The 12,733-nt window shown below is 39.9% G+C and overlaps 1 protein-coding gene across 3 annotated transcripts; it reads left to right on the top strand.

Moving 5' to 3' along the window:
* Nucleotides 1–1,491: 1,491 nt before the first annotated feature.
* Nucleotides 1,492–8,899, top strand: LOC113025276 (ubiquitin-like protein 7). Of its 3 annotated transcripts, none has more exons than XM_026172848.1 (11): nt 1,492–1,573; nt 1,974–2,175; nt 2,332–2,451; nt 2,545–2,630; nt 5,595–5,679; nt 5,768–5,825; nt 5,913–6,046; nt 6,217–6,266; nt 6,378–6,554; nt 6,730–6,843; nt 7,017–8,899. In XM_026172848.1, the coding sequence occupies exons 2-11, from the start codon at nt 2,001–2,003 to the stop codon at nt 7,155–7,157; spliced, it is 1,140 nt and encodes a 379-aa protein (XP_026028633.1). In that variant the 5' UTR covers nt 1,492–1,573; nt 1,974–2,000; the 3' UTR covers nt 7,158–8,899. The 3 variants fall into 3 exon arrangements, with proteins under 3 accessions (XP_026028633.1, XP_026028642.1, XP_026028651.1); XM_026172857.1 differs by lacking the exon at nt 1,492–1,573 and adding an exon at nt 1,599–1,786; XM_026172866.1 differs by lacking the exon at nt 1,492–1,573 and adding an exon at nt 1,599–1,775.
* The last annotated feature ends 3,834 nt before the right edge of the window (nt 8,900–12,733 follow it).

Consider the following 12,733-nt stretch of genomic DNA (forward strand, 5'->3'; position numbering starts at 1 on the left):
AAAGAAAGCTGAGAATGTGTCGATAGTTGTGCACATTGTCATTTGGTAGGATATTAGCAGCAAATACAAGCAATGCAAGGGATAATACATAAAGGTTGTTTTTTTGTATAAAGGGTATAATTTTTTGATAAAGTCTATCAATGATTGCAGAACTGGTGATAACAAGGTGATTACAGAAGTGTATAATTTAATGGTATTAGCAGCAGTAGGACTTTTTTTTTCCAGTTATTCCCCGAAATTTGATTTGCATTATAATACAATCCTGATTTTATGAACTTTAAAAAGCATGTTAAAAATTTTCTTTCCCCCTTCCTTTTCCTTCAGTGACAGATTAGTAATGGATAGGTACAGCTACAGAGAAACAGGCTGACATATTTCCTGTCAATTATGTTTTTCACAAATGTTTACTCGTTAATTGCTCATCTAAAGTAATTGATTAGCTACCCAAGGGCACTTATTGCTCATTCAAAGTGGCCACTTACACTTGTCTAGCGGTTTATTGGTAATTCAGACTAGTCTTTTAAATGTTGTAGCACATGTTAACCAATCAAATCAAGATTTCTAGAAAATAATTGGCTCATTTAATATAATCTATTATTCATAGTATTGTTTACCTTTGTGATAATAGCCCATAGCCCATCCCTGTTTTGTGAGATGTTGTTTTATTTGCTTTGTTGATGTTGATTTTGTGATATGGAAGAATGTCATTATTAATCTGCTTTATGCAACAGACATAGATAGTGACCGATGAATTTACATATTAATGATTCCTTATATTAGAATATTTGCATGTTTGTTTATTCCAATTGGTAACACTACCAGTTCCCTCAGCAAGGCTCTCAAAACACTTTCCTCACACCTGGAAACAATATTCAGAGTTTTACATGTTTCTGTGTAAAACCTTCTTTCAATACTGCATGTAAAAGTGGACTAATTAACCATTCAGTGCAGTATATACTGCATGCACTTTATTGGACAGTCAGTCCAATATAGTTAAGTCAGCATCATCAGAAAACAAAGAAAATATAATATAAAATATAATCTATCCACAGCTGTTAACACAAAGTCATTAATAATCTCTGTCATTAGTAATCTCCATATCAGTAAACTGATGCCCATTCTCTGAATACTGATTTCAGAGCATGAAAGCCCATTTTGGTATTAAGTGAATCCCTACTACAGCGATCAAGGTAGTTTTAAAAAAGTGGTTTACAAAAGGTTTATCAGTTGAGGGCTGGGGAATTTTGGACTGATTCCATCTTGGACAGGTAGGATATGAAAGTCATTCTATGTGGTGTTCCCACAGATGACGTGGGATAGAGATACTGATGTAACAGTCTGACCGAGAGCTAAGTTGGATTAGCATTTATTTTTCATTTGTGTGTGTGTGTGTGTGTGTGTGTGTGTGTGTGTGTGTGTGTGTGTATTTAAGAGTCATCACAAATATTCGAAAATATATCTATCTATGAATATCACAGAAAAGTGAAAACTCCTTCGTTTGGACAGTGGACGTAAACGCAACCTAGACACGTGACTAAAACCAGGAAGTGAATTGAGTGTCAACAACAAAAGGGTGAGTGTGCAGTTATTCGTATAGAGTTTTAGTTTTATTCTTAGTTCTGTAAGGCTCAGTTATTTAAAAAAAATGTTTTAAATCACCCAAACTAAACGGCATGAAAAGTTTAATTTAGAAAATTCGGCATGCTTCGTGAGCAAACGCTAGGCAGCTAACCGGGTCGAGTGGTAACGTGATTCATTACAACCTCGTAGAAAAGGTAATCGTCAGGTAATAGCGCATTTTGTCGTGAGTTCCTCCTGTGGATCATGGGTCTGAGGTTTATTTTGTGTCAAAAAGACCTGCCTTATCTTCACACTGAAGCAGAGTGAAGTGTAATATTATACTGTTAGCTAACAGTGTATATGTTGTGGTCTACCCCACTGTGTTAAGCTTGTGTTCTGTGGACTAATTGCAGGTGTGTAGGGTTATTAAACAGGAAGAGATGGCCTCGTCAGAATGGAATCTGTCTTTGAAGCTGGTTGATCAGCCCAAATCTACCTTCCACTTCCCGGAGATGATGCCAGGTGATGTTCCACCTGGAGGATACAGGGTCGCCACCCTGAAACAGCTTGTTGCAGCTCAGTTCCCAGACTCCATCCCAGACCCTGAACTAATAGGTACACCCAAAAACCTCCACTGTTAAACTTGGGTTGATATGAGACCTTGACATACAGCATGAAGTGCATGCTTATTGTTCATCATCCTTTAGCTGTCAGTGAAATCTGTGCATGTCTCTATGTGAAAATCTCACCACTCTTCTGTGTGTTTACCAGAGTTGGTCCACTGTGGACGCAAACTTAAAGATGACCTTACACTGGATGCCTGTGGGATTCAACCAGGATCCACCTTACACATCCTCAAAAAGACGTGGCCAGAGCCAGAGAGTAGTCCAGGTCTGTGTGTATGCATCATTTAAGCTTAAAACTGTGTTTAAGCTGTAAATGACATTGAACGTGTGAATCTGAATGTGTGTTTGTATTTTCCAGAGCCAGTAAACAGGGTAACTGCAGCAAGGGAGTTCAGGGTGTTTCATGCTGCTCTTCATTCTCTCAGCTCGGCCTACAGGGACTCGGTGAGTAGAGGAGAGGAAACACACTGACGGTAACTGAGCTGCTTAGGATTTCAGCTAATTTTTAGTGAGTGTTAAAAAGAACTTGATCCTTCATTCACTTCTTATGAGATTTCTCTCTCTCCACAACAACCATTTTGGCTAATATCTAAATTTTGTTTGAGGAAAAGAAGAATCAGAGATCTTTTGCTTGTTAGGCAAATGTGTAAACAAGCTGCTGTTTCAGCAAGGCGTGAATGCTGTTATGCACAGTATATTAGATTAGTTAATGACTTTTAAAATTAACATTGGTTTTCCAGTGTTAGTCCATGATGTGTTAACTCTATTTGAAGTAAAGTACCGGAATAAGAAACTCATTTCAGCACCTGCAACTGACGCATGCAGTAGAATGGGACCACTGAAGGTCACTTTGAGTCTCATGTCTTGTCCTGAAGCTATCATTAGCTTCTTTACTTTCTATCATTAGCTTCTTTACTTTCCAGAGCCCTGCCATTAGACAAGGTAGTTCATCTTTCAGAGAAAAGTACACAAGTGTTGACATTTTGTGTTTTTGAAAGACATTGTACTCTTCCATTAATGACAAGTATGCTTAAAACAGTTGGCCCTAAATATGAACCACTCAGCTGGAAATATTTTGTGGTGGTTTCACAGCTGCTTCTTGTGCTTTTTTTTTATTATTATTATTATTTTTACAGTGATTACATGCCTTGAACAGACAGAAGTATAGTTCCAGAAAAGAAATTTTGTTTTGTGTTGAGTTAAGGGAATAGTTATCAAGTGAAAACATGAATCAGCTGTAAGAATGGAAAAACAAAAATCATTCATAATTCATTGGCTTAGCTCTTTATTTTTCTTTCTTTTTTTTTTAGGCCATGTGGCTTCACAGCTTGCATAAAGTTATTTGACACAGGCACTAAATTTTATTTTTGTCATGCCTTAAACTAAAATAAATACATAAATAAGTAAACAAATAAGCGTTTGTCCTTGACCATGCTGGAATCTTCTCCACTGTCCTTTGGATGATGTCACATCTTTGTTCAGTGGTGTTTACCTCTGATTGCATCACCCTAGTTGCATGTCGGAGCTATGGATAAACAGACCCCAGGCCACTAGGAGCTGCTTTAAACATAAATGAGTTTAACTGTTGCAGCCTTTGCAGCATTCAATCTCAGCAACATTACAGCATGTTGGCTTAAAAAAAGATTGGACTAGGTGGATTCTACATAAACTGGTATAAATAAGTCACTGCTATTGATAGTGCACTATATGAACAAAACAAGTGTGCCACATATGCATTACAAGAGCTGCTTGGCCTTGGTCCACTGGAGTTCCAGGGGCACCTTATTCAATTATTAAATCTTTCCCCCATAAAGACAGCATTTGATGAACTCCCCGTACCCTTAATGATGAGTTTTCTGACACCCCAGAATAAATCTTTTTTTTTTTTTTTTTTTTTTTAAGAGATGTTGTTTAACATCCATTGGAATTGTTTCTGGGTTTTTCCAAGCTGCACAGGCAGAGACCAAACCCAGTAATCTTGTTCTTTAAGCAGGCCTGACATATGGCAGAAGCCATTCACTTCAGAAAAACAAGTTCAACCGTTACTTATAGTGACCTTTAGAATAGAATAGAATAGAATAGAATAGAATTCAACTTTATTGTCATTGCACATGCACAGGTACAGGGCAACGAAATGCAGTTTGCATCCATCCAGAAGTGCTTTAGTGATATCCTTTCAGTCCTTTCAGGGAGTAAAGAGTTATGAAGTGTTTGCCCCAGTTCTTTGGTCCATATAGTGTAGCTCATAAAAGTCAGGTCAGATGATACAGTAGGTCCTGTAGATGTATATAATCAGACGTACTTGTTAGTTCACATGCTTTGGGTGCTGTGTTATGGCCCTCAAACATCATTGCTATCATCCTCAACTTGTCATTTACATTCTATATAATGTACTGTATTTGAACAACTAGTACTTGCCCATGCTACAGTATTGCTTGGCCTGTTTGTACTTTTTGGCATACTGATAGACTGCATTGCCACGAGAAAAGTGAAACAAAAAAAAAATCAGGTTAATAGATGTTAACCTATAACATCTACAGTAGATTTAATAGATGTTGTTCCCAACAAGCTCATCTATAACTGGAAGGTTGCCGGTTCGATCCCCGGGCTCTCTGTCCTGGTTGTTGTGTCCTTGGGCAAGACACTTTACCCTACCCTACTGGTGTTGGCCAGAGGGGCCGATGGTGCGATATGGCAGCCTCGCTTCTGTCAGTCTGCCTCCACCAGTGTGTGAATTTGAGAGTGAATGAATAGTGGAATTGTAAAGCGCTTTGGGTGCCTTGAAAAGCGCCATATAAATGCAATCCATTATTATTATTGTTATTATTATTATTATTAGTATTATTATTATTATTATTATTATTATTATTGTAGTAGTAGTAGTAGTAGTAGTAGTATTATATGCTAAAAATGGGTAATTTTAGCCAACTGCTAACTGGTTGCTAGACATGTATAATTCAACTTTTGAGGCTATAAATGAGATGTTACTGGCATGAAAATAAAACAATAAGATGCTTTCATGTGGCTAAAAACAGGTTTTTTTTAGCTCATTGCTTGGTGGCTGCCAAGACACTTGATGACATAATATATCATGAATAATACTACAATTTAGTCATTTTAGTTTGCTAGTTGGTTGTTAGGCAACAGGATGATCTTATCATCTCTGATATCGATTATAAACTCGAGGGTCCTAAGATGCACCCTTGTGCCAAGTTTGGTTACTTAAACTCTTGATGGTCTCTGAGGAGTTTGCGATCAAAGAAACAAAGCTAACCCTAACAGAGAGGCAGAAGTTTCATATGTTATCGTAAGAAAACACTAGTAAATACCACAGCTGTTACTGTAACTGCTGCTACATCACCACTTCTTCTTCTGCTACTATATTTATTGTCTTTTCCCCTCTCATAGGTCTATAAAATGCTGACAAACAAAGAGTCTCTGGATCAGATTATTGTAGCCACACCTGGACTCAGGTCAGACCCAGTTGCTCTAGGTAAGGTCATTCTGAGTTTTATGAACATCTTTAAGCGGGTTTTGTTGTACCATGCAAATAGTAACAATTTCCTCTAATCCACACTCAGGAGTTCTCCAGGATAAAGATCTCTTTGTACAGTTTACAGACCCCAACATGTTGGATGGGTGAGTATGGCTTTCCTCTGATTTCAGCTCTGTTATGACGCATAATATTCATGTACAGTGCGGTGGATGGTTGTCTGTCTCTCATAGGTTAATCAGTTCACATCCGGCCCTTGTCAATGCCATCATCCTGGTCCTGCATTCTGTGGCAGGCAGTATGCCCGCTCAGTCCAGTGCCAGCTCTTCTCGCAATGTATCAGCCAGTTCATACAGCGATATGCCGGGTAAGCAATATAACTGAACTGAAGGAGGAGCATATCGATAAAGTAGTTCCAACTGCAAAATCATCTAAAATTCATTGTGCTGTTTCTTCCTTTTAATAATATTGTGCGTGTTTCTTTTAAGTGAATGTCCAGGTTATTAATCAGACAAAGCTTTTTGTGTTTTTTGGCAGGAGGCTTCATGTTTGAGGGCATGTCAGATGATGAGGATGAATTCCAGTCTGTAAGTCAATACAAAACTGCAAAGATCATGTATAGAAACACTGATGCCGTGTGATGTTTAATGTTGTTAATAGCCATAACGTCACTTGGTGTGCCTAAATATGTGTGACAGAGTAGCCCAGCAGGCCCCTCTAACAGAGGCGGAGTCTCTGCAGGAATGCGTCCAGTGTCCCTGAGCCATAGTGGAGCAACAGGACCGAGACCTATTACACAGAGTGAGCTGGCAACTGCACTGGCCCTTGCTAGCACTCCTGATAGCAGCGCTGTCACTCCGACAACGGCAAGCCAAGTGAGGGTTATTTCCATTTTGCGATAGATATTCAAAAACATGCTTAAATCTTTAAAATAGTACATTTATGCAAAATTTACTTAAGATTATAATGTTACACATTAAAAAAAATTACAAAAGCATTATTCCTAACACTCATTGCTTGCTTTTATTTCTCATCCTGTCTTTGATTAAGTCGGACCCCTCCAGTGGCATAGCCCCCATGCCAGCAGGGACACCAGTCAGTAACGATCTTTTCAGCCAAGCACTACAGCAAGCTCTGCAAGCCACCAACATGTCTGCTCTGCAGGTGAACTAACTGAATAAATCCCACGTGTGTTCAGTTTATGGAGAAAATAATAATATAACTGCCATTTTCCTCAATGGGTATTGGCTTAGGTATGTAGTGCAGCTGCAAGCTTGTTTAGACAGGGCTATGTGTGGATAAAAGATTAGGCCTTGAACATGTTTTTGTTTTGCTAGGGCCGCTGGCAGTCCCAGATGCAGCAGCTCAGAGATATGGGGATTCAGGATGAGGAGCTGATGCTGAGGGCGCTACAGGCCACAGATGGTGACATCCAGGCTGCCCTCGAGCTCATATTTGCCGGAGGCCAAGGACTCTGAGCCCGTACCCCACGGACAGCCTTTTATAGATAAGAGAGCTTAAAAAAGCTGGTCACCCTGCTGCCCAGAAACAATAGAGCAAATTATGAGTGACAGTGTAAGGATTTCTTAACGTTTCCCAATAAAGAACAGAAGCAATTCAGCTCATCTCCACAGGCCATTTTGTTTCTTATTGATGAGACAAATCTTCTAATAAACTTGTTCATAATTACCATTCAAGCATTGTCCATGCCAGATTTATAGTTTGTTTGCAGTATTAAAACCTTAAAGAATACAACTCAAAGTTCATTTAAAAAGGTATTGGCTATATTTTCTTTACTACCATATATACCATCATTAATAGAATTAATTGACTCGTCAGGTTTAAATGTTGATTTAATTTTGTAATGACTAAAATTAACAATTTTTTATTTGGTTTCTTTTCTGCCTAATGACTTGAAGGTATGCACAGGCATATGGCCCATTGTAGATTTTTAACATTTCCCACACCTCTATAAAAGATCAGTTTTCAAGTTGTTGTTTCATATAAATGTGTTAAATAAAATCTTCTTTTATTTCAGCTCCAGAAGTTCCATTTAATGCACGTAACACTTATTCTGTATTTACATTATCCTGCCTGCATATGCAATTCCCCTTTGTGTACACTAGATGGCAATGCAGTAGTTTAGTACTGTGGAGAGTTGCCTGATTATCATCTTAGCACACTTGCTGCCCTTTACACCCCCTATTAATTTAAAGTCTTGGGTTTGATCAGTTTTTTGCTGAACATTTCTTGGTAAATGGTTTGTGTTTGAAGTTGTGTGCCTTCATTTCCTTCAAAGGAGCACAATGCGCCTAGACAGACATCAGCATAAAAGAAAAAGTTGCACAGATAAGGTGAAAGCTTTATTAGCATTCTCTGATATTCCTGTGCTTGTTGGAGAATTGTTACATTAGTTAAGCCCCCTTTCCCCCCCAGCATTATTACAGACGGATACATTTGCTTTGTTTTGTTGTCTCCCGTTGGGGTATTCAAGGGGAGGACATATTGTTAACCCCCCCCCCCTAAACACGCACACACATACACCCTTCCACCCCCTCTTCTTCTGCTACCTACCGTTCTCCATCTACAGTAATTGCCCTGCTTAGTTTTATTACGGCATCTGTGAATGTGACAGCTCAATCAGTGGATTGGCCTTTCATGAGCACAGCACCCAAACAGCGCTTTGTGTCTGTCTGTCCCCATTACCATTTTATATGCACGCACACCTGCGGGCAATTTCCACCTCCAACTGCCTCCAAGGGTATTTTAAAAATAAAGCATTTCTATTGTGCTGAAGGAAACTGTGTCACAGGTTCAAAAGAACAATGGTGAATAAAAGTGCCATTGCCTTTCTTGCATATTAAAAAGGAGACCGTTTCAGTCTTTCAGAAAGAATTGTTTAATTTGAAGCCAACAGAGTAGATGTGGCTTATTGGTGCTTGCTTTAGCTGCAGAATAAATTCAGTTCATATTATATATACTGGTGTTTTGAATGCATACTACTGTATCTAAAGCACAGCTTCCATACTATTCTGAACAGTTTACTGTGGCAAATGGCACTATGAGAAGTTGTCATGGAGATGCTCGATGGTGTGCGAAATGCTGCCACACATACAGTATGGAAAACATGTTATTACACACCATATTTAAGTCCCTTTTGTTGGCAGCTGTAGTATTGACTGTGTAATCCCTGAAATTATAAAACACTATAGAAACTGTTGGTACCTGTCGACTCTGTTTTCACCTTTCCATCTATCTATATCTATATATCTATATCTATCTATATATCTATATATCTATCTATATATCTATATCTATATATATATATATATATATATATCTATATATATATAGATATATATATAGATAGATATAGTAGGGGTGCAACAATACACAAAATTCACGGTTCGGTTCGATATTTTTTTGATACAAAAAAAAAATGTTCATGCCTTTTTAATTTGTCATTTATTAAATTTTCACGGCACATTCCGCCCCACATCTCTGTGCGTTCATCATTTGTTTGAAGCCAGCTCACCTCCTGCAACTACTTTTCCGAGAATACGTGCTTCTTTTGTGGTTCGGACTCCTTCTGACATTTCTTTGGAGGTGGAGGAACATCACAGTAATTGCTTAAAGGAGCTTGCTTCTTCGACATCTTTAAGAGTTCTAAACAAATGTCTGTCCTCCTCCTGAAAATCTTATGTACGCAAACACGCATTGCAACTTCTGATCTTGTGCCCGTTTTTTATTTTGACAGCGAATGCGCACCTGCGGACCACTTATGTGCAGCCCTGGTTATTTCGCTTGTCATATTGCAGCCACAGAAATTCTTTTGTCCATGAAACCATAAAGCTGCACTTTCTTTTTGCCTTATCGTCTGATTTGTCATAACTTTTCCGTTTTGTGGTAAGCTTTTCTTTGGCTGTCACTTCTTCACCCCGACCTGTCTTATTTGGCTCAGCAGAATTAAAATATTGTGGCGAGCTCAGACAAGGAGGAGACGGAGGTGTCGTTTGGTCTTGCTTCCCGTGAGCTAGCCAGGGAGCACAGCCGTTTATTGACATCTGCAGAAGAACACTGCCGCTAGCTAACTGCTCAGCGCGGCAACAGCACAGCAACAACAACAACAACAACAACACACAGGGCTCCCTCTGACCCCGGAAGGACACACCGTCGCAGCGAGAGGGCGTCACCCGTCACTATAGCAACATAAACAAAACATAACTGTACAAACAGAACCCCGAACAGCCCTGACCCGCTACATAGCCCCCACCTAAGGGGTCAGTCGTCCCCGACGACCCCATTACCCCACACAAAGTCCTGCAAATGTCCAGGTGCCTTCTTTTGGCGCACCGGCTGGTCACGACCGGCGGGGGAAAAGTCACTCGGGTCAGAACAACATGGGGTGCCACCATCATCCCACTTCTGACACCAATGTGGCGAGTTCAGACAAGGAGGAGACGGAGGTGTCGTTTGGTCTTGCTTCCCGTGAGCTAGCCAGGGAGAACACTACCGCTAGCTAACTGCTCAGCGAGGCAACAGCATAGCAACAACAACAACAACACAGAGGGCGCCCTCTGACCCCGGAAGGGCACACCGTCGCAGCGAGAGGGTGTCACCCGTCACTATAGCAACATAAACAAAACATAACTGTACAAACAGAACCCCGAACAGCCCTGACCCGCTACAATATATATCCTGCTGCTTTTACACACGCACTCACATAACGCTCAGCGATTCTCTGCGCGATCAACCTCTCACATGTTTAAGCTTGCTGGGAGATTTCACTTGTCATGTTTGCATAGCTAAGGATTGATAAGACAAAGTCAGAGGAATTGGTGCACAAATTATCATCACTCACAGATCAGTGCTGTCGCTCTCTATACACAGTTCGCACGATTGCAAAGTGAAAGCAAAAAACAAGAGCAAATTCAAACGCGATTTCAATATGTCACATATTGGCAGTGGCTCACCGATGCCAATGACATAATTACCCAGCTACATTTCTGAAAGAATGCAAAAGCATTGACATATATTTTTCCTTCCTACGATAGCCCGACGGGCAGGGCAGAGATAGATTTTGGTAGCCCGACTGGAAAAATCGCTAGCCCCAGGACGTGGGGCTAGCGACTTTGCGAGCCCTGTATCTGATTGAGGAATCACTCATCTTTGGAAAAGAGAGTTTATTACAGAGAAATGTCTCTTTCCAAAATAAAAGCTATACTATCCGCTTCTTCTGGGCTATATTCTCAGCAGCATATTAAACATATCAGGTCCCCATAAGAAGAATCATGTGCTAACGGCTGTCTAAATGACTGGGGTAAAGTTTGTAGCATGCGTGCTTGTTGTTTTTTTTCTGCTTCCACTTGTCTTTGCACTAGGATGATGTCGGTGTAAATGTGCAGTCATATTTGTTGTGTTCCCACTCCTTGACATGACGTTAACGCCACAACACGGCAAATCTCCGTTAACGAGCTACCGAAGATCGCCCGTGCATGGGGCTGGACAGCCAACACCTTAACGAGCTAACTGCGCTAACACACTAGCTCCCACCCATGTAATTGAGCATTGCGTGGCACATCCAACATACTGTTTTACTTTAGTCCATGACACGCTTACCTTCAGGGTCATATGTCACATGAAAACCAAAATAGTTCCAAACGCCAGATCTGAATGAGGGTGGGGGAGGTTCAATTTGCCATGTTGGAAGGAGAGCTTAACTTCTGTCTCGCTAGCTTGCCCTGCGCTCAGTGAATCTGCGTTCGACTACTCCGCTTAGGCTGCACTGTCGAGCGCAGATCCACTGAGCGCTCAACACAGACAGCATCGTCAGGAGGAAAGTTGATAAAATAAATTATATATATACATATATATACATACATATATACATATATATACATATATACATATACATATACATATATACATATACATATACACATATACATATACATATACACATATACACATATACATATATACATATACACACATATATACATATACACACATATATACATATACACACATATATACATATATACATATACATATACATATATACATATATACATATACATATATACATATATACATATATACATATATATATACAGATATTTTTAAGACATGGACCAGAAATGGCTTAAACAGTTGGAAAAGGGTCCTTTTTAATGAATCAGGCCCTGAGCTTTGAAGCTGGCACAAATCTGCCCAATTATTCCCACAGTGACACTGGGATTCAGGTAATGAGCAAGGTTCTGGAGCGTGTCATTAAGGGCAATATATTAGGCCAATAGAAATCATCAATATCAGGCCTTTTGAAATGGTGTAAAAGCTTGTCTAATCAAGCAGCTTCACAGACAAGCAGAACATTACCAACACTATTCTCTAGATGAAATCCTCTGACGTGCTGTTGCAGGAGGATGGGATAGGGCTGGTATAATGGCTTCCATGCACTTTTGTTTTTCCTGAAAGGAGGCAACTCACATGTTATTAACATAAGGTCTGTTACCTGAGATTGCTTTCTGCCCATCGTGACTGAGCAGAATATGAAATGAGCTTCTGATAGACACGAGGCCATTTTATCCCCTTGTGGCCCATTCATTGCTTTCAAGCCATGCTTTTATTCGTTAGCCTTCTTTTGCGGCACACTTTTTGCCCACAAAAGGTTCTTTGATGCATTTCATCCAGGGTGCTTTAACCCTTCACGGAGCTTCTCTTAAGGAGAACAGAATTGAAGCAAAGAGAAGGGTAAATATTCTAGAAAAACTACTGAGGGGAGTTTCTGAGGGTACAAAGCTTTCTCCAACAATCCAAAGACATGCATTTCAGTTTAACTGGTGATTCTAAATTGGCTTTAGGCGTGGATGTGAGAGTGTGAGATTGTCTGTCTCTCTGTGTTAGCTCTGTGATGGACTGGCAACCTGTTGAGGGTTTTCCCCATCTCTCTCTGTGGCAGCTGGGATAAGCTCCAGTTCCCTTCATGAACCTAAGCTGCGTAAGTGGTTAAAAAAACTGAAAATGCAAAGTTCTGTTTTAATTGTCTCTTTTT

The sequence above is a fragment of the Astatotilapia calliptera genome, chromosome 1 (genome assembly GCF_900246225.1).
Source record: "Astatotilapia calliptera chromosome 1, fAstCal1.2, whole genome shotgun sequence".
Classification (NCBI taxonomy): Eukaryota; Metazoa; Chordata; class Actinopteri; order Cichliformes; family Cichlidae; genus Astatotilapia; species Astatotilapia calliptera.

Coding starts and splice junctions, on each gene's coding strand:
- LOC113025276 (XM_026172848.1), top strand. CDS start 2,001: ATGGCCTCGTCAGAATGGAATCTGTCTTTGAAGCTGGTTGATCAGCCC. Junction 5,680..5,767: donor GTCAGACCCAGTTGCTCTAG/GTAAGGTCATTC, acceptor ATCCACACTCAG/GAGTTCTCCAGGATAAAGAT. Junction 6,047..6,216: donor TTCATACAGCGATATGCCGG/GTAAGCAATATA, acceptor GTTTTTTGGCAG/GAGGCTTCATGTTTGAGGGC.